The sequence below is a fragment of the Musca domestica genome, unplaced genomic scaffold (genome assembly GCF_030504385.1).
Source record: "Musca domestica strain aabys unplaced genomic scaffold, Musca_domestica.polishedcontigs.V.1.1 12, whole genome shotgun sequence".
Taxonomy (NCBI): Eukaryota; Metazoa; Arthropoda; class Insecta; order Diptera; family Muscidae; genus Musca; species Musca domestica.
This window is the reverse complement of record NW_026712155.1, coordinates 1847944-1868654: the sequence shown is the minus strand read 5'-3', so window position 1 is coordinate 1868654 and position 20711 is coordinate 1847944. Positions and strand designations below refer to the sequence as shown.

The 20711-nt window shown below is 36.1% G+C and overlaps 1 protein-coding gene across 1 annotated transcript; it reads left to right on the top strand.

The window, feature by feature from the left end:
* The first annotated feature begins 19046 nt into the window (after positions 1-19046).
* LOC101887445 (uncharacterized) lies at positions 19047-20023 on the top strand. Its single transcript, XM_005181043.4, has 2 exons — positions 19047-19324; positions 19399-20023. The coding sequence occupies exons 1-2, from the start codon at positions 19265-19267 to the stop codon at positions 19984-19986; spliced, it is 648 nt and encodes a 215-aa protein (XP_005181100.1). The 5' UTR covers positions 19047-19264; the 3' UTR covers positions 19987-20023.
* The last annotated feature ends 688 nt before the right edge of the window (positions 20024-20711 follow it).

Genomic DNA, 20711 nt, shown 5'->3' with positions numbered 1-20711 from the left:
ATTACCAAATAAGGGGTTTTTTAAGCAATTATTGTCAATTGTACCTACCTACAAATTAATCCACTAACCCCTTTATTTTTTGAAAGGCATGTCGACCACTAAAGTCGGTAGATAAGGGGGAAAAGAGTATTTGTCTTTTTCATAGAAATTGTGTTCCATTTTACCAAAATCCTCTTTATTAGTTTGTCCGCAGCTAGTATTGAACCCGCAATCTTCTGATTTATAATTTTTTTTCTTTTTCTTCGTTTGTCCATGTCGAGTCTCATTTGATTTGTAGTTGAAAGCGCATACTCAGTGCCAACGTTACTCATTACTTGATAATGGAAAGAGTTATTTTCAACTCATTGGTAATACATTACCTTTTAATGGGTTATTTGGCTCTTACAGCTCCCAAGTTTTTGTTGCGTAGTTTCAGCAGCAAAGTTCAGACATTTTAGGTCTAAAATAATTTGGTTTCAACACTCTAAATTCAGTCCTACCGATGCTTCGTCTCGTTATTTCGTAGAGAAAGTCGAGTGAAATATAAAAAAGAAATCAACCATTCTCTATGCCACTCGAATAAGAGCGAGCATGTGCGCTCCAGAGTGCGAGTACATGTCGCTTCTTTCTTCTACCGTTTTCCTCTTCTTGGTTTTCTACACGATCAGAGAGGAGTTGAAACTTCTTGTAAAATTCGTACTCCTCGAGCACTCGTGTTCGTGGTATTTTTGACTCACGAGTGAAGTCCAGCAATTCGGAGCTCTGGTTTATTATGTTCTTTTGTTTTTAAATTTATTGTTTTTATACCATCAGCCATATGGTTAAAGAGGATATATAGCATTTGATACGGCCAAAACGTGCCTCATCGAAATAACGGTTTAAGAACCTAGGTGTCTTTGAACCAAATCCGTTTCGTGAAATTTGGAGTCCCTCTGTGTCTTTGGCTGGTGTGCACGATAACTCTCGAAGGAAGTATCCGATTAGGCCCAAGCTTTGTACATCGTAGTATTATTATTAAACTTAAATCGAGTTCGGAAATGGGTAATATCGGTCCTCTACTTTTGGTACCTCTCCCACAAAAGGTCGAAAAGTTATTTTTCTGCACAGAAAGAAAAGGGATAATCCGATTTTGCTCCAACTTTGCAAATCCTAATATTTGCCTCAGTTCTTGGTCATGTGCTAAAAAGGACAATATCGGTCCTCTCCATCAAGTACCTCCCTCACAAAGTGTCAAAATTTTGCATAATTATAACTCTTTTAGAATGTGATGTAAGGGTCCAATTGTCTTCAAATTACACACATAACAATATTTTTATTAACCCAAGGTCTGACGTGAAGATGGAATATATCGGCCCACTCGTTCTGGTACCTCCCCCACAAAGGGTCAAAATATTAAATATCCAATAAAGCTCATAAAACGCGAAATTAACATGCGATTCCATTCAGACTTGGCACATCTCAATATTTCTATGGTAGAGATTGGACCATCCCTTCAAGTACTTCCCCCACAAAAGGTCGAAAAATTATTTTGCTGCACAGAAAGAAAATGGATAATCCGATTTTGCTCCAACTTTGCAAATCCTAATCAGTTCTAGGTCATGTGCTAAAACAATATCGGTCCACTCCATCAAGGACCTCCCCCATAAAGCGTCAAAATTTTGAATATTTATAATTCTTTTAGGATGTGATGTAAGGGTCCAATTGTCTTCAAATTACACACATAACAATATTTTTATTTTTACTAACCCAAGGTTTGGTGCGTAGATGGAATATATCGGTCCACTCGTTCTGTTACCTCCCCCCCAAAGGGTCAAAATATTAAATATCCAAAAAAGTTCATAAAACGCGAAATTAACATCCCTTCAAGTACCTCCCCCACAAAGGGTCAAAGTTTTGAATAACCAAACCAATCAAAAAAAATCCGAAATAAGCATCCGGTTCTCTACAATTTTCACACATGCCATTATTTCTACTAACACAAGATCTGCTGTGAAAGAAGATATATCGACGAATTCCTTCTGGTATCTTCACCACATAGGGTTCAAGATATTGAAAAACCAAACGCCCAAAAAAATCAAAATAAGCATCTAAATCTCTTCAATTTCACTTCAACTCCAAGAGGTGTTAACATGAATGCTCTTATCAAAATGTAGACCCTTCCTCATTGTATTTAGTCCTCTGCTTCATTCCCAAACGTTTTTGAAGAGATTACTGTTAGTGTCCGTGTGATTGATATGCATATGAAGATCTCCCATTCTCGGTTTTCAAACCACTGACAAGAATCCTTGGGAAGCATTTTATAAAATTAAATTTTATTAAATTGTTTTTTTTTATTAACCTACAACATAACCATATACATACATGTGTACATATGTATGATATGAATATCATTTGCGGTTGTCCCCCTTTTTCACACAAACCGCAACAATCAACGTCCAACAAAAATATTTTTTTCAACTAAATTGGTTTACGGTATTCAGGGTACCCAGGGTTAATTTAGCAATTCAAAAATTGGTTTATGGTTCTGATAACAACATCCGTACTAGAGTTTAGCTCCTTAAAATAAAAAAGCCCCCCTTTCACTTTGGCTTAAAGTGAATTGGGATCTTCATAATGTTGTTGTTGTTGTTGTTGCCTGGCATCATTTATGTGGGCACATGGATATTCGAATGTATTTCGAATTGATTTTCTCTCCGATCTATAAAGTCGATTTTCAAGTTTCTTTTGTGTCTTTCAAAACTGGAAGTTTAACTACAGCTTTGTTTCTTTTCGTTTCGATCAGTTTGGTTGTTGTTTCGTGTTGTCGTATTTCATTTTTATCTTCAGTAGCGGCAGAGTTGTTTTTATTGTTGTCGTCGTCGCCGTCGTCTGATTTTTATGCTTTATCTTTATTCACTCACGTCTCTGGGGTATAACGAAATTCTGGTTTCAAGTCGGCTTTGTGGAGAAGCCAAAGAAGAAACAACAACTACAACTTTATCAAGAAACAAAATGTAAACCATACAAAAAACCAAGAAAGAAAAAACAGAAAATAATTAATTTTGAAACTGCAAGAATACGAAATATGTGGTAGGGGTCAGGGTTATCAGTTTCAACATTTGGCCATAGAGAGATTATTTCATAGACATTTGACATACATACAAACATGAACAAAACAGACATGTTCACACTGCTCAAGAACAAACACATGTACGTATGTATGTATGTATGTTGGGAAACAAGTACTTAAAGTAGGTACCTATCTATTAAACTTCGAATCAAACTCATGGTCTTTAACTTCGCTTTTTCTCTGTTAAGATTTCGTTTCTTTTTTTTTTAATTTACAGTTCCTTGGACCGGATATTAGGTTGATTGAAAATCATGTTACGCCAAAGGTGAACACCACCACTTCATTTCCTCATTAAGGCAATTGCCATAAAAACCGAATTTAACCACTTGCATTGCTGCATTGTTGTTGTTGTTATCGTTGCAATTGTTGTTGTTAGTCTTGCCTTTTATTCTTAGCCATGTGGGGCTTCCTTCCTCCACCTTTCCAAAAATACCAAAACCTGTTGCTGCTGCTGCTGCTGTCACAACTCTTCTACCAAAGCCCCTCGCCCCCACTAACCAAACATATCTTCGATGATTAATCCATGCCGGAAAGTGAATATAAATGTTTGTATTTATTTTAAATATCTACCTAGTTTTTTTTATTTTTAAATAGTATTTAGAACATAAAGTGTCGTTTTGCGAAATGCAAAATAAATATTTGTGTTTAGTGTGTTTCCAAAGAATGGCACTGATTTGGAAATTGAACTAATGACGATTTTGAGATGTAAACTTAAAGTACTTTATTTTGTTATTTGGGCTTGTCAAAACTATTTTTTAGAAGTACCTTTGGTAAATTCTTCGTTTAAGTAATGGTATTAACTTCTGTGCAAATAATTTGAAAAGCCTAATTGTTCTTTTTTTGAGAATAAATTTGAAAAAGATTCCTCTTTTTTCTATGCCCTCAGCCTTATGGCTACAGAGGGTAAATATCATTCGATACGGCCAAAACGTGCCTCATCGAAATAACGGGTTTAGACCCTACGTCTGTTTGGATCAAATCCGTTTCAGGACATTTGGAGACGATCGGTCAACTCCATCAAGAACCCCCACCCCACAAAGGATCAAAATTTTGAATAATTATAACTCTTACGTAAATGTGATGTAAGAATCCGATTGTCGTCAAATCACACACATCAAAATATTAGCCCTCAGGTCTGATGTGAAGATGGAATACATTGGTCCACTCCTTCTGATAACCGCCGATGGTCGCTCTCCGCGAAAATATTCTGGAGGATGTATTAAAGCCTTATCCACGCAAACATTTTGGCCGCAGATATTGGACATTCCAACAGGACTCAGCACCATCGCACTCAGCACGCGCCACCCAAGAATGGTTACAAAATGAGGTTTCTCGCTTCATTTCCAGGACACAATGGCCACCAAAATCTCCGGATACCAATCCGTTGGACTATTGTGTCTGGAGTATTTTGGAAGGCAAGGTTGGCACTAAAAAATACCAAAGTGTCGATCACTTCGCCAGGAAAGGTTCAAAATACGGCATAGCAACATTCGGGTAGCGTGTGACGGTTTCATTGGCCGTTTGAAGGCCATAATTCATGTCAAAGGTGACAAATTGGAACAAATCTAAACTTATTCTAAAATTTGATGATATTCCCGACATTTTTTGCTTTCATTCAACAAAATTAAAAATTAAAAATTATATGTACTGTCCAAACCTGGCACTCTCCAATATTTATATCATATTTATTTAGGTCCGATACGAAATGTTCAATTTTGGGCCATTCCTTCGTAACCTACACCATAGAGGGTCAACAATTTGAATAATCATAACGCAAGTCAGAATATATTCTATACTCTCAGAGAAAGAAGTTACTGGACAATTCTTGCAGGGATAGTAACCAGACATGGCTTGCATTGCCAATACTTAATGTTTTGTATAAATCCATACAATTTCTTCAAGACTTTGGGCCCTTAACCCCATCGCCCTTTTTTGTTAATATTGTTACTCAATTGACTCAAAATAATAATATCTTATGGAATGCTATGATTCAAAGGGGTCTCGGGCCCCTGGAATTTTATGGGATTTTTCCCCATACCTATCAATCACTACATCGATGTTTGGGGGAAATAATCAGAATAGTCTGATGACTCATTTCTTTCCCAGAAACTGAGAACTTTATCTTTAATCATCGGAAGTTGTTTATGAATAAAAAATAGGTAGATAATTTAACTCTTAATTCAAATCTTATCACCATCCCGCACTAAGTAGCAGAGATAAAACATTTTCTTTATTGCAAAGTTGTTTCTGAGAAATGAAATTAAAAACAAAAGCAAAAATTGAAATAAGCTTCACGATATAAGTGGTATTTATCCAGAATTGTATGCAAAATTCAATTTATTAGATAAATATGACTACAAGAGTTATTGAATTCAAATTATAGTGACTAATATGCTCACAAAAATTGGGATATTATTTTGGGATAATAATATTCATTTGTAACGGCCATAAAACATGTCCAATTTCCTTATCAGACCCCGTGCATCAGTCCGACATACACATTCACAGATGTTAAGAACGAAATTTTGCCCTAAAATCGTTACTTTTAATTTTAAATTTAATTTTATTTTTAGAATATTTATTGCCTAATCAAGAAACGCCCAGTTTCCTTCGCAATTGCGTTGTAGAATATGCGTGCTTATCAAACGCATGTGTGTGTGTCGCTTTGTGTTTCATACTAACGGGCAACTTTCTCTCAAAAAAAGTAACGTATTCTGAGATAGACTTTTCAAGTATCTACCCAAATATGTTATCAACGACTGTTTGTACCTAACCAAGTGTCTGCCTGCCAGCCATACATTTCAGTACCATAGAGTGTGAGAATTTTCTTGGTTCCTTTTTATATCCGCAGTTTGTTATGGTTTTTACGCAGCACAAAAGGCAACGTAAGAAAAGGACCAACCCTTAGGTACATTATTGAATATTTTCCCATTCCCGCTTACAGTTGTGTGAATCAATGGAAAAGCTGTGAGAGCTGTCTGAAAACAGTAGTCGCTGTAATCCGCCTAATCATGAATTGATAATAACCCGAGTAGCGTATACCAATTTTCAATGTAAACATGGGATTGTCGGAAAGAGGCCGTTGGTAGAAAGAACTTGCTGAGAATTATACTTTTATGAATTCTATGTATGTATATGCATAGTAATTTTCATTTCTATGTCACTGGAGGATTTTTTTTTAAAATCTGGGAAATAAAATTTTCTGGGAAAATGATTTTTGTGCATTGAATGAATTTCTGAATATAGGTTTTGAAAATGTAAACATATGATTTGAAAATGTTAACATATGATTTTCTCAATTTTACCATGTAAGTTCATATAAACAAAGTAGAAATGGCATGTAAGACAAAGAAAGATCCCCCCTGGGGAATTAACTATTCAGTCCTTAGGAGATAATATAGCTACAAATATTCTCCATTTCTCTCAAATTCGCTTAAATCCAATTGTCTTAGGTATATGTCATGATTAACACTAGTGACACAATTAGTAACATGAAGCTAATAGGCACTTTCCATGTAAGCGGGCAGTACCCTTGGATGTATACGACACTTCTATGAACCCCAAATGTTTGAGAGTATAAAAGTATGTATAATGTTGGAAAACAGTCTATGATTGCTGCAACATTTTGTTTGTTGCTTCTGACTTTGTGTTCATAATTTTCAATTAAGCGTTTTCTCCCCCAGCCCCTGTAGGTCTGTCTCAAACTTCCAATGTGACATCCCACGCACAATACTTTAAGCAATGACCCAGCAAACATTTTACAATGCATTTTTCTCAACACAATCAAATGTAATGAAAACTGGATTCTTGTTCTACGGAAATCCGAATCTTGCAGTTGACATTTCTCTTCTTTCTCTACCGCAACATACAGAAAATAGACTAAAAAGAGCTAAAGAGTTGCTTCGCTGGCCGAGAGTGGTGAACTGCCGAATTTGGTTTTATCCGATGAGAAAACATTCGTTGTCCAGTTTGTTGTAAACAAATAAAATGATGGTGTTTATTTGCCAAAGAGGTCAGCTGAAAATGTAAACCCTCGGTTGACCACCAGAACTCATGCGCCGGTCATGGTGATGGTGTGGGCCGCCATAACAGCCGATGGTCGCTCTCCACTCATAATAATCGACCGTGGCATCGGAACGAATGCCGCGAAAATATTGAAAATGAATCATCGCGAAAATATTCTGGAGGGTGTATTAAAGCCTTGGACACGAGAACATTTTGGCCGCAGATCTTGGACATTCCATCAGGACTCAGCACCGAAAAGTGGTTACAAAATGAGGTTCCTCGTTTCATTTCCAGCACACAATGGCCACCAAAATCTCCGGATACCGTTGGACTATTGTGTCTGGAGTATTTTGGAAAGCAAGGTTGGCACTAAAAAATACCAAAGTTTCGATCACCTCATGGGCCAAAATATCGCAGAGCAACATTCGGACAGCGTGTGACGGTTTCGTTGGTCGTTAAAAGACCATAATTCGTGCCAAATATGACCAATTCGAACAAATCTGTGCTATTTCCGACATTTTTTGCATTCATTCAATAAAATTTAAAAAAATGAAAATATTATGGCAACAAAGTCGCAGTTTTTCATCTCACCCTGTATTTGCAAGAGTACACGATTTTTCATTATATAAATCGAAAATAACTAGAAAAAGTTCAAATACGGAACCATAAAGAGAAATTTTGCCTAGCCCATTTTCCCTAAGAAGAGAGTCCATATTGGTAAAATCCTATACAGAATTAGGAACTTAGAAAAAGAAGATCGCATCCAAGAAAGATTACACAAGGCCCACAGATTTTAGTCAACTTGCAAAAAGGGGAGTGGATGAAATTGGGGTTTCTAAAATGCCACAATTCCCTAATAAAACCCTTTCTAAGAAATGGATCTGTACTGCTGCTCTAAATAATTGAAATCAAAAAGCTAACGGATGCGTTACTAAGAATTTTTTTGAGCTGTGGATGGGTCTATTTAGTGTAGACCGACATTCACTTTTCTCCCGAGTGTTTCTTGAGCAATTTGCCATGAAGAAGTTGGCAAAGTTGCCACCTCTAGCACCCTTGGATTAGGGTTTGTTGTGCTCTATGTTCATTAAAATGGTAATTATTTTACAACAACAAATATACAATACAATGCCAACTTATTCTTCAAATAAAAGAAAAATAACAACAAATGAATGTTACATTTGTTGGTAACGATTTTTTTTTGGTAATTTGTAAAACCCCACCATCAGCAGGCACACACTCCATAAGTATATGATACATACAAACATACATATATACATACATGCTATGTTAATATCTATAAATATAATATTGTCAATAAGTATGTAAATGCCGCATAGTACATATATACCCATCAATGTACATACACACATACATACATACATTGGTGTATATATGATGAAATAAAACGTGTCCAGCATTTTTTGGGAATCCGGTTTGAAAAATGTGTTTTTTTGTGGTTTGAGGCGATGGTGACGACGTGCGTGTGTACGACGCGTCGAAAAAAAAATCCAGTAGGAGGTGATATTTATGAATTCATTTTATTTTTCAATTTAACAAGAAAAAGAAACAAAAAGAAACAATGGCATTAAATTAAATCAAATGGATGGTGGGGAGGTGTGGTGGGGGGTGCCTCGAAACTGAAACTGGGTGATAAAAATACAACATTGGTTGATCGATCGGTCGGTCGATGCCTAGGTCATAACGGTTCTTTCCATAAAAGGCAAACAAATCAAAATTCATGTCGAGCCATTTATCGGCAAAATGATATTGATGGGACATGGAACACCCGAAATGGCTGGAAAATTTCTGATATAGGAAGAAATGATTAGCTACAAAACGGATAGCTAAAACTTTCGTAAGTGCATTTTTTTAATTCAATAAGACCTTAAGGTACCAAAACCAGGCCATGCGGACAAAAATTGAGGCAGAAACGGAGGGAGAACTCAACATTTTTAATTTACACTTGATTTAAGTAGAAATTATGGCTGCAACCTTTAAAACACAGAAAACCTGGAGTTTCAGCTACATAGGGGCTAAATCTTAAAGTGGGTTCTTATATCCCATTTTCAATACCAAAGGTCCATACAAACCTCATTCTTCTATATTAAATATAGCTATATACATCTTGACTTATCAGGCTTAGTATGGGTCTCCGATGTATATTTCTAGGTGTTGGTAGCGGAATGAAAATGTTAATATATACTTCGTTTTATGGTGGAGATACTAGAGAAATTTTCAATTTCCTTAAGACCAACTCCAGGCTTGAGTTGTGGTGGAAATGTTTTTTCGGCTATTCCCGCGCATACAACCAAAAGGAACATTCTCGACAATTCGACCGTACATTATGTCTTTGTACATTTGTTTGTAACATGGAAAAGGAAGCGAGATAGACCAATAGTTACTTTTGGGGATCTTCATAGAATCAGTTTTTGAGTCGATTTATGCATGTCAGTCCGACCGTCCGTCTGTGCATATATTAAGTGAACAAAATGATGGTCAAATTTATTATCCGATTGAGATGAAATTTTCCATACAATATTTGTTTGGACTAAGGATGAACCCTATTGAAATTGGTGAGAATTTAGATATAACTCCCATGACCAAGGGTGTATTAAAACCCTCCAGAATATTTTCGCGATAATATTCGGCATTTCTTCTGATGCCTCGGTCGATTAATACGAGCGGAGAGCTACCATCGGCTGTTATGGTGGCCCACACCATCACCATGGCCGGCGCTTGAGTTCTGGTGGCCAACCGAAGGTGCACATTTTCAGCTGACCTCTTTGGCAAGTAAACACGATAATTTTGTTTGTTTACAAACTACTGGACAACGAATGTTTCTTTCTGTTGCGGTTTAAATTTTTACACTTTTTTGAATTTCAATGGCTTTTTTCAATATTTGCCGAATGGAATACGGCGATATATTCAGTTCACGAGCCATTTTTCGGCCACTGCGACGCGAGTTTCGATCAAGTCGCTTCTTTACTTTTCGAACCATTTCTGCTGATGTCTCGCCAAAATGCCTTTGTACGCTTGTAAACTATATAATGAGCTGTCATTGGAATAATTTTAACAGCTGTCGGACGAGTGGCTTAGAAATGACAGCAGTCTGAATTTGGTTGCAGTTTTTTCATCTCACCCTGTATATCTACGTCCGATTTCAGGTTAATTGTGCACCAATGCCTAATATCAGCCCAAAGGACCTGAATTTTGGCACATACGACTGAATTCATCCATTTAGTAAAAATCTTCAGATATAGCTACCATATATATGTTTCATCCGATTTGGGGCTTTAAGTCCCTCACTTGAGTAATATGCACTCTACAACAACAATCTGGAACCAGATATCAGAAACAGCTTAGAAATAAGTGCCTAAAATGTTGTCAAGATCTGTTCAGATTTGGATATAGCTTCCATATGTATCTTCAACCGATTTCGGGTTAATTGTGCACCAAATGGCCAGTATCGGTCCAAATGACCTGAATTTGGTCGCCTCTGGTGTACATTAAAAGGAAATGTGACAAAGTTCATTTTAAGACCAGCTGGCAAAACTTAATTTCGTATATATAATTCTGAACATGCGCCTTACTTCTTCAGTCCAGATCCAATATCGGCTATTTGGAAGAAATCTACGTCTTTGCTATGTTACCAAGATTTAATTAAATGCTTCAGATGTTAAATTTGATTCCCGTATGGTCCGAATAGATCAAATTGCGATTCAATTAATTTAACGGGAGTCATGAAAATAGTGAAAGTAGGGAAAACCATTACAACTGTTGTATGTACAAATACGTTCATACCCACATACATAGACATATCTGAATATCTGAAAGATATTGAATGCAAACCTTGCATTATTGACGCAAAAAAAAACAATAAATATTCATGACTTGACAATAATCATGGGATTGAGCAACGACGATTGTTTTTACTCTGCTCCCTCTGTAATTCTTGCTGAAACTGCAACATGCATTCGGTGCTGTTAGTACTGCTGCTGCCGTTGTTGTTGGGCTCTGGTGGGTTGTTGTTGTCGTCGTCAGTAATTGCAAAGTGGTCCGGCACATTTTCAATAAGAACAACATGACAGCAACAAACAGTCAAACAGACACACGAACTACGTCTGTTATTTCAATAACAACAACAAACTGCAAACCAGATGATATCTACGATCGACCGGCCGACCCACCGGCCAGTTGACGAGTTTGCAAATTATTTTCAACCAATATCAAGTTTTTCACTCCCCAAGCGCATTTTGCATGATTGTGTTTCGTGACATTTCTATAGCCGACGTTGGTTGGACGTTTTGCATTTGTTGTTGTTTTTTATTTATTTTTTTTTTTTAATTTTTTGTTAACAAATTGGGCATTAAGTTTTCAGTAGTCAGGGATAAAATTGAAGAATTTAAAAAAAATCTAAAAAATGTGTGGGGGGGTAACAGAAACTTCTCGAAATAAATTTCGTCTGATGATACCCTCTGAAGATGATCGTATTGCTTTGAAATTTCGAAATTTTGAAATTTCCAAATGAATTGGGAAAAAATAGAAATTGATTGGGATTTTTGACTTTCTTGAAGGATATTTCTTACAAGGCTTTAGTGTGGAATCGCATTTGAATTTAAACTCCACAGGACTTGCATAAAACAGTGAGGCATTATAAAAATTACACCTTTTTCTAAAATTGCCTTCATGGAAACCGGTATTCGATGCCATAGAATTGTATTTCGATCCAAACCAATCAAAAGGATGCGGTGTGGCAGCTGGTTTCATTTTCCATAGCTAAATATCACATTTCCCTTCTTTGGTGAAAACTTTCTTCGCTTAATTGTCTGTCTGGTATCCAAAATCTGGTTGAATAAAAAAAAAAATAATTCAAAACATATGCCACTTATTTCGTGTCTTCCTGTGGGTCTCAGTTTTCATAAAATTCTCATGTTGAGAGTTCTTGTTTTTGTTTCGAAATTTATAATAATCACTGCACGTTCACACACATGGAACCAATTATACAGTGAGTGTAAAATATTATACTAGAGATTTAAAAGTGGTTTCAAATAGGAAGCAAATATGTGTAAATTAACTCAAAGAACTTGGAAATTTATTATGCTTCTTGTACATTTCCTCTGCAACATTTTTATTTATTATATAACCTGTTTTTTTAGACCTGGTAGGTTTAATTAGGCCCCCAGCACAAGATACATCAATTTGATCATTCCTTCCAAAAAATTATTAAGCTGTATCGGTTAACATTCACATATAACTTGCATACTCCTCTCTATTATTGATATTTTCAGCATTAGGACCTACTAACAACACGTCCTGTATTTAGGAGATGGCGGAAAACAATTCCATGTTGAAACATTTTTATGAGGTGTTCCAAAATAAACAAATTACAGCCAATTGGGAGAGAAAATGTATTTAAGACCTTCCAATACCTAAAATCGGACGTTAAGGTTATATGGAAGCTATACCAAACCATCTACCGATATTTTGCATTTTAATGGGGGGGTTGTCTACCAAAATATTAAACCAAGCTACAGGCTATAAATCTAGATCTGGAGGGGGGTTTGTGGAAAAGTTTGCGTTTCGGGAAACTGGACGAATGCCCCTCTTGGAGCATTAACATGGCACATGTAATATTTCAAGACTCTATCCTAAACAGAATTTGCTGCAATTTGTTATTTTGGCTTATTAGTGGATTGAAAAGCATCTTGCCAAAATCGGTCATTTCATTTCGGTCATACACTTTTTGATATAGCCCCAATGTGGCATTACCTCATATTTAGTGATAGAAAGCTAATATTTGCGTAGAGTTGTCTTTTGTTTTCAAGCACGACAAATTCGCAGATGAAATACATTGGTCCACGTTTGACTATGGCCCCCATACAATTGTATCACCCGTTATTCAAATATCGTTTTACAAATATGGGGCTACAAATTCTATAAAGATACAATTCGCAGACTATACGTGATCTTATTTAATGGTAATGGTGATTAGATCACTTCTGATATCATTACTAGAAACTCTCTAAAGTCTACAGACTTTTTTTCGACAATCACTGTACATAACCCCATTTCGTTGCATATGTATGAACATAATCTTGTTGAGGGATTTCTCTTCAAGTGTTCGTGACCAACTCTTTGATTTTGGTAGGGACCAACTGATCAAGTGATTGTGGCCTAATGAATGCATCCAGAAGAAGAACAACAACAACAACAAGAATGGATGGCCGTAAAACAACAGCAACAACAAAGGCCATTACAAAGTAGAACGAAACAATGTGTTTTCGGTAATCTATGGCACTGTTGGATTTACAATTTCAGAAAATCCCAACACATGTTCGTTTGTCCGCTTCGCCAGGAGGTACGAGATCTGTGCAGGCCGACAAAGGATTTGCTTTTCTTCTGAAGAACACCACCAAGCAAGTGGTAATCATTGAGAATACGGATCACTTTATGCCCTGTCTTAAGGGATTTCAGGCATGAGAGTGTGAAACGAAGAATCGAATTTATTATCGGGGATAAGGACCCAGTAAACAATTTTTTCCGACTGCTCTGATTTTAGATTTTTTTCCGAAATTTCTGACGTTTTTTTCAGAAATTTCTGATAGAAATTGGTCCGATTTTCTAAACGTTTTTTTTTAGAATTTCTGCACATTTTCCTGTGTTTTTAAGCGAAAAAAACTCGAAAAATGTACAAACGGAGAGAGTAGATTGTCTATTGCTCTGGCATATTCTCTCCCACATGTAAACGGATGGTGGTGGTTTGACACATTCTCTCCCATAGTAGTTGTTGTTGTGATCATTCATTTCAAGATCTCAACAACAACAAAGCGCAAAGCAAAAATGCTATTTGTTATTGTTATTGTGAACTGTTACATTTTCCGTTGTAAAAATGTGCGTTTTGTTGTTGTTGTGAATCAGCCTCTTTCTCTTTCGTTCCCAAAAAAATATGATGGAAAAAAATTGCAAAAACAACTACATACCGGTTTTCTGTGTGCACTGCTTTTAATTTTTAGTTCTTGTTTAGCAGTTGAAACAGAAACGTGCTACTGTATGTTATGTTCCTAATAAAAATAATATTTATAATGTAAATGTATTATAGATGTAATATTTAAACTACATTTTTACGAAACCCGAAATAAATTGTTTGTTTGTTTTTTTTTTTTTCATTTTTAAGTGGTGTGACGATTTTTTTGATATTTCTTCCGAATTCTGAACGATTTCTTTCAGAAAATCGGAACTTTCTCCCGAATTCTGAGCGTTTTTTTTTTCAGAAAATCTGAATTTTATTCCGAATTTTCTTTCGAATTCTGACCGATTTCTTTTAGAAAATCTGAATATTCCGCCGAATTTCCAGACGAATTCTGCCCGATTTCTTTCAGAAATTCGGAGTTGTCCTCCGAATCTTTTCCGAAAATCTAATTTTTTCTCCTATTTTTTCAAGAATTTTCACCGAATTCGGACCGAATTCGTCCAGAAAATCTAATATTTTTTCAGATTTTTTTCAGAAAATCTTTCCGAATTCGGTGACCACGTCCATACAACTTTCGTACCGAAATCGGAAGGAATTCGGAATCAGAATCGGACATTTTTTCAGAGATTCTGACAGAAATCGGACCGAATTCGGCAAAAATTGTTTACTGGGGAGGCACTTCCTTCTTTTGTTTGTCTGCGTGTGCATGTGTATGGGGCCTCCTGCAGCGTTGTGCTCAATTTACACTTCGTCTTGCCATTAGTGATGGTCATATACCGGTAAATAATACATTATATACCTATACCGTCAGAGGTACCTTCTTTGGTTGTATGTGTGTGTGTATCTGTGTGGTTGATGGAATAACGAACAAAAATACGTTAAAACAGAAACAAAACTGTGCAAATGCCAAAAAATACGTTACAAAATGTTTCGGCGACAGACTGCCAGTCAGACCGTCAGACAGCCAGACAAACCTACAAATATACCCTACACAGAGCCATGGATAGGGGAAAAAGTGGCAGCTGTATCTATGTATTGGTCTCACCAACATTCGTACCCAACATTGTGTTTGAATGGATGGCTGGTTGGCTGACTGAATGTATGTTTGAATGTAAAACCAGCCATAACCAAAGTAAACATTTTTGAAACTGGTTGCCGAATCCAATGGATACAAATTTACCCAAATATAGAGACTGTTGTCTGTCTGTCTGTCTTTCCAAATGCGATGTACAAGTTGTCTGAATGTTGGTGTTTGTGTGACACAAAGAGGGTAGATACAAATCCATTTACACATCCCAACGTACCTAAGTATGTATGTATGTTTGTACCTAGAGATGCACATCAGTACGAAGAACGATGGTAGACATTGGTATCGAGCAGAGACTCATTCATCTCAAATATCCATCCAAAACGTGAAAACGATGAAAATTCAACTGCGTTTTATTTAAGTGGTCCATGCTCAGGGACGGTGTTTTCGATTCTTGGAGGGAGGCTTGACAATGGAGAGGCCTCCTTTATGATATTTTGAACTGAATTTCAATGAAATAGGGATAACTTCTGATACAGAACATCGTTTTACGGGAATGATGTTTCAAAATTTCAATAATTTTGTAAAAAAGCATAAAGTGGAAAAGGTAAATCTAAAATTGTATGAGTTTTATTATTTTTTTTTTAATTTTTTACGTACGCTTCTGATCTTCACTTGTTCACGATGTGGGAGGTTCAGATTGGCTTAGTTCACATAATATCTAAATGTATTTTGAAAATTTATCGAAAGGCACCAAAAAGGGCGGAATTGGTAAAAATATCAAGAAGAAGAAGTTTTCCGCTAATTTCACATAAAATCGGAAGCCCTCGTAAGAGGTATAAGAAGGATTCGCTTGATATTACCCATTTTCGTATCTGACTTATATGGTAAGGTCTTTTAAGTTTTGATATTGCCCATCTTCGAAACTTTAATAAAACAAGTAAGCAAAAGCTATAGTCGGCCAGAACTGACCATGCGATACCCTACATTACTATGAAGATATAGATCTCCCACTTGGTAAAATACTAGGCATTTTTTCTTTAGGGAATTTTTAACCTTCTGCTACAACCACGAGTCCATGGACAATTTCGTGATAATTGTCTTTTATTTCCGTCCCCTATCGTTTAAAACTGTATTGTAAACTCCCGTATATGTTAAGCTATACCATCGTTATCTTACACCATAGGTCAGAGATAGCCTAAAAGTTCTGATAAATTTCTCCCTCTAAGTATTATTCGATCAATACCTAAAATGGAGGGAGTCTTTCCTATTGCAAATCAGGTTCACAATTGTGACCCGTTAGCGACTACACAATCATGAAAATATACTTTGGGATTACCTCCAAAAAAGGTTTCTATTCTGGTTGGAGTTCGACCTGCATTCTTAATTTCGTGGCTACCGGTCAATGATCGAAACATTTTTAAGATTTGATTTTCTATCCAGTAATATTGCAAAACATTAACATAAAGCCACTTTGCTTGGAAAAATGTAAGCACTTCTAAAATCTCTCCCGTGTCTTTCCAAAGTTACAACCAACCTGAAACCTTAAACAATCTTAAAATCGAAGGGTACCGTAAAATAGGAATTGCAATGTGTTCTGTTTCCTATATTAGAATTTTTTGTACTGTAAAAAGGTACATTCCTGCATATGAGTATGATTTCAAAGATCTATCAAGCTTTATCGAAATTTGGATGGATCTGCAACATGGCCCTTATCCTCATCGCCCGTATCGCCCATCACTGGCTGCCTTACTGCATATGCATCCGCATATTAAAGATAATTATTGCATGAAATGAATGTATGTCTATATTCCCCCCCATGAACATATGTTTGTATGTGTGTTTATGATTTTACGTTTATGCAGGCGCAACATACACAAAACCGGCACAAAACGATTTAAACGACAGCAGATGGTTCCATCCCTGCCTTCAGACCCTTCCAGCTGGCATGTCGTTTTTAACCAGCATTTTCTTTCGACTCTACCTCGAGTGTCGTCGTCATGTATCTGTCGTTACATTCGGGCATACATACATTCTGTGGACACGAGCAGACGGAGCGATATACATACGTACGTACCTCCATGTATGTTGTTGATTTCATGTACGGGTAACTATGTATATATGTACATATCGTATGCCCTATGTGCTGCGCCATTATCCATATGCTTGTCTGTCCATTCATGCCCAAAACAACTTCAATATTTTATCCCTGTCTGGCTGGCAGATTTGTTTTTTGATACCCTCATCCTGTTGTACAACAACGTAGAAATTATTTTTGGATGTTTTTTTTGGGAGAAATTTCCAATATCCTTTTATGTTGGCAATAATTTTTGGTGTTCACTCTTTGAAAACTTGGAATAATGATAATTTTTTAAACTTCGACCATATAAATGTTATATGAAACCTCATCGGTCCCCTCTATGCGCACGCATACAATTTGATTTTAAAAAAAGGTGTGGAGAGTGACCATTTATATTGCAAAAGAGAATTATAAACGATCAAAACTTTTTAAAAATTATAAATCACATATAAAGTTATCAATATCCACAGTGATTCCTAAATTTTTATTACATTACGTTTGTAACAAAAAAAGGTATGGACTTAAACCTGATTCCTTCAAAGTTCGACCAAATTATTTAAACGTATATGAGGCAAAAGGCTGGCTGTTTCGATCAAAACTTTGCATATCATTATAATTCCGAAAAATTTAGGTTAACTTATTTTAAAAATGGAAGATGGAACAGGAACATGTCTTTGCTACATTTCCCACAAAAGTCAATGTTATGAAAAAACAAGTTTAAAAACTGAAAGTTCGGCCTGGCCGAATTTTGAATACCCTCCACCATTGGAAACAATTTGGCAAAATTTTTAAAAATGAAATAAAATCCGTTAAAAATTTTGTTAAAATCTTAAAAAACCGAATGAATGTAGTCGTTCGTCTATAGGGTAACTTTTATTATAAGCCATTACAATATCCAAATCAAATGCGAAACTTGAAAAAAGTCGATGAATAATGTAGCTAAAATCATCCAAATACCGTTATATGGGGACTATACGAAGAAGTGGACCTGCACGGACAATTTTCTGTCATAGGCTGCAGTATCCATTATGAATTTCAAATACCAAATTTGAAACATTTCCGTTGAATAATGTCGCTTAAATCACCAAAATACCGAAAATGGGGAGGTACCATTATATGGGGGCTATACCAAAAGTCCTGCAGACATAATATACATTTGGGTAAAATTTTATCAACCGTCTTCATTTCGTTCGGAAGCTAGAGCGATTTCCACAGACGGATGGACATCGCTAAATCGACATAGAATTGTATGCTGATATTTTCAGAAAAAATGGATCTTCTAATTAAAAATCAGTGAATCTCTTAAATAATATTTTTAAATGGTTTTTCGGGTTGTAATATTTTTAAAGAATATTGACAGTTTTTTGCCAAGTAATACATACTTAAAGTGTTCGATACCAAAAATGCTCTTCAGGGGTCCATAAAAGCGATGGGGTTGGCATATTTTTCGACACGTGCACTCCTTCCTTTTGCAAGAGAGGGACAGGCAAAATATTCAAATCATTTTTGGATTCTAAAGATGGAGTCATTGTCTGGTCTTTGGTGGGACATTTTCACAAAATTTTTGTCAAAGGATAGCATTTTCATTACTCTATTTGATCTAGATCACAAGTTTCCTGTCTTCAATTGATGTCATGCAAAAGAGCCATTACTTCACATGGAACCACTTCCAAATGGAAACCACTTCCACATATAGATGTTTTTAAACCATCTGATACTTCCTAACACTTGTTAAGATTCCTCGTGGTAAGACCTAGTCTTTTATCACAAAATTAATTGCCTTCGTCCTAGGAGACACCTGCAAAATATTAAGTCCATAATATTAAACCTCTAGAAGTCCTTTTTTTCATTTAAATTAAAAACAAAACTAGACGCGAATTTATTTCAATCGAAAATTTTGTACTGCTATTTGACGTAACAAATATTTTGTTTCAATCTGAACAAAAATTGTTGACCTTAACCTCAGTGGACTGATAGCTCCAACAGAATACTGACACAAAATCTAGAAAACACATTAATTTCGCCTTAATCAAATCTTGGCTTTCATTGAAAATCAAATGGATTCAGTTCAATATTGTATATGAAATTTAAAGCATGCCAAATTTTACGCAACTAATTTTACTTTCATTTGCCATTTTCCTCACAAGCCTAGGGGTAGGTAATATGAGAAGTATTTTTTTTTTTTTCTAAATTTTTGAAAATCTTTCAAAATTTCCCCTTTTTTTCAGGCGACCCATGGAAATGTTGTATTTCGATTTGGTTTCAATTTCGGCATCGATTCTGGTGAGACATTACTCAAAAGTGATCTACAAATCGGTGATGGATCGATCAAGTTTTTCAAGAGTACATCTCAAACGGAAACATCCACTACAGAAGCCCCGCATTTCATGAATGACATTTGGTCGCAGCAGAGCAAATTAAATGTCACAGCCAATGACAAATTTCAAAAATCGCGAGATGCTGTGACGCACTTAAGAAACGATCTGTCCGATGTCGTTGGACGCAGTGATTATCTGGCAGCTCAGGTCAAGTTGATGACCCGTTATCTGAACAAAGCCAATATTGCCTTGGAAACGAGTGCAGCCAATCGTTTTCGAATTCTACAGGATTTTGTCCAGCTTGTTGATGAATTGAAAACTCCGCCCGGTGATGATGTTGGCGGCGAACGTTCCTTAGATTATGCTGTTATGAAAATGGCACTGGACAAACATCGCTTGGTCGAATTACAAAATGAAATCGTGGTGGACGTTCTGCAGGCTATGCAGGCATGGCAGGATTTTGTGAAGAACAAAATGATTGAAGTATCAACTGTTTAAGAACATAACTAAATAAACAATAAATGTATAGATATTATTTTGTCACTTTTTGGAAAATATTTTTTGGTGGCATTAACAAAAAGTCGTGTAAAAATTCTAACAGTTTCGAAGTTTTTCGAGCGGAGCCAGGAAGAAATTCGAACTTCTTTATCTAACATTTTATCCCTTATTGAACGTGTTTCCATTTTAGTGGCATACTTTAGAAGTGCGGTTTTCCAAAAAGGTCACTAAATTTCCAAAACAAAACAACAGCTGCATTTTTTCATAACCAAAGGAAAAACCTGATGCAGCAAATTCTAAATACAAATTTATTTTTTAACAACCAGTCATTAGTACCTCACATGATTTTCACCTGTCCTTTCGAGGCCACACAGCATCAATTGGTTTTCATTCAAAATCCATGCTTTGAGTTTAGCGTGTCTTGCCTAAACAAATCCATCTCATCATGTTTTAAGACGGATGTCTTTAAGTCATATCTTACAGCAGACAGCAGACAACAGCAAAACAGAACGAAGAAAAAGGAGTAAAGGAAAATCCCTAATTCTTATTGTCGACATTCGACGTGATATTCCCAAAGAAGAGGATCCTTTGCCAAACAAAACATGTGTTCATTACAAGTTCAACTAAATAAGGGATAATTTCAAAGAATTTACCTGAAATCTGAGCACTTGGGCGATCGTGCCGCACAGCAGGTACTCAACTGCATATTAGAGAACTTCTAAACA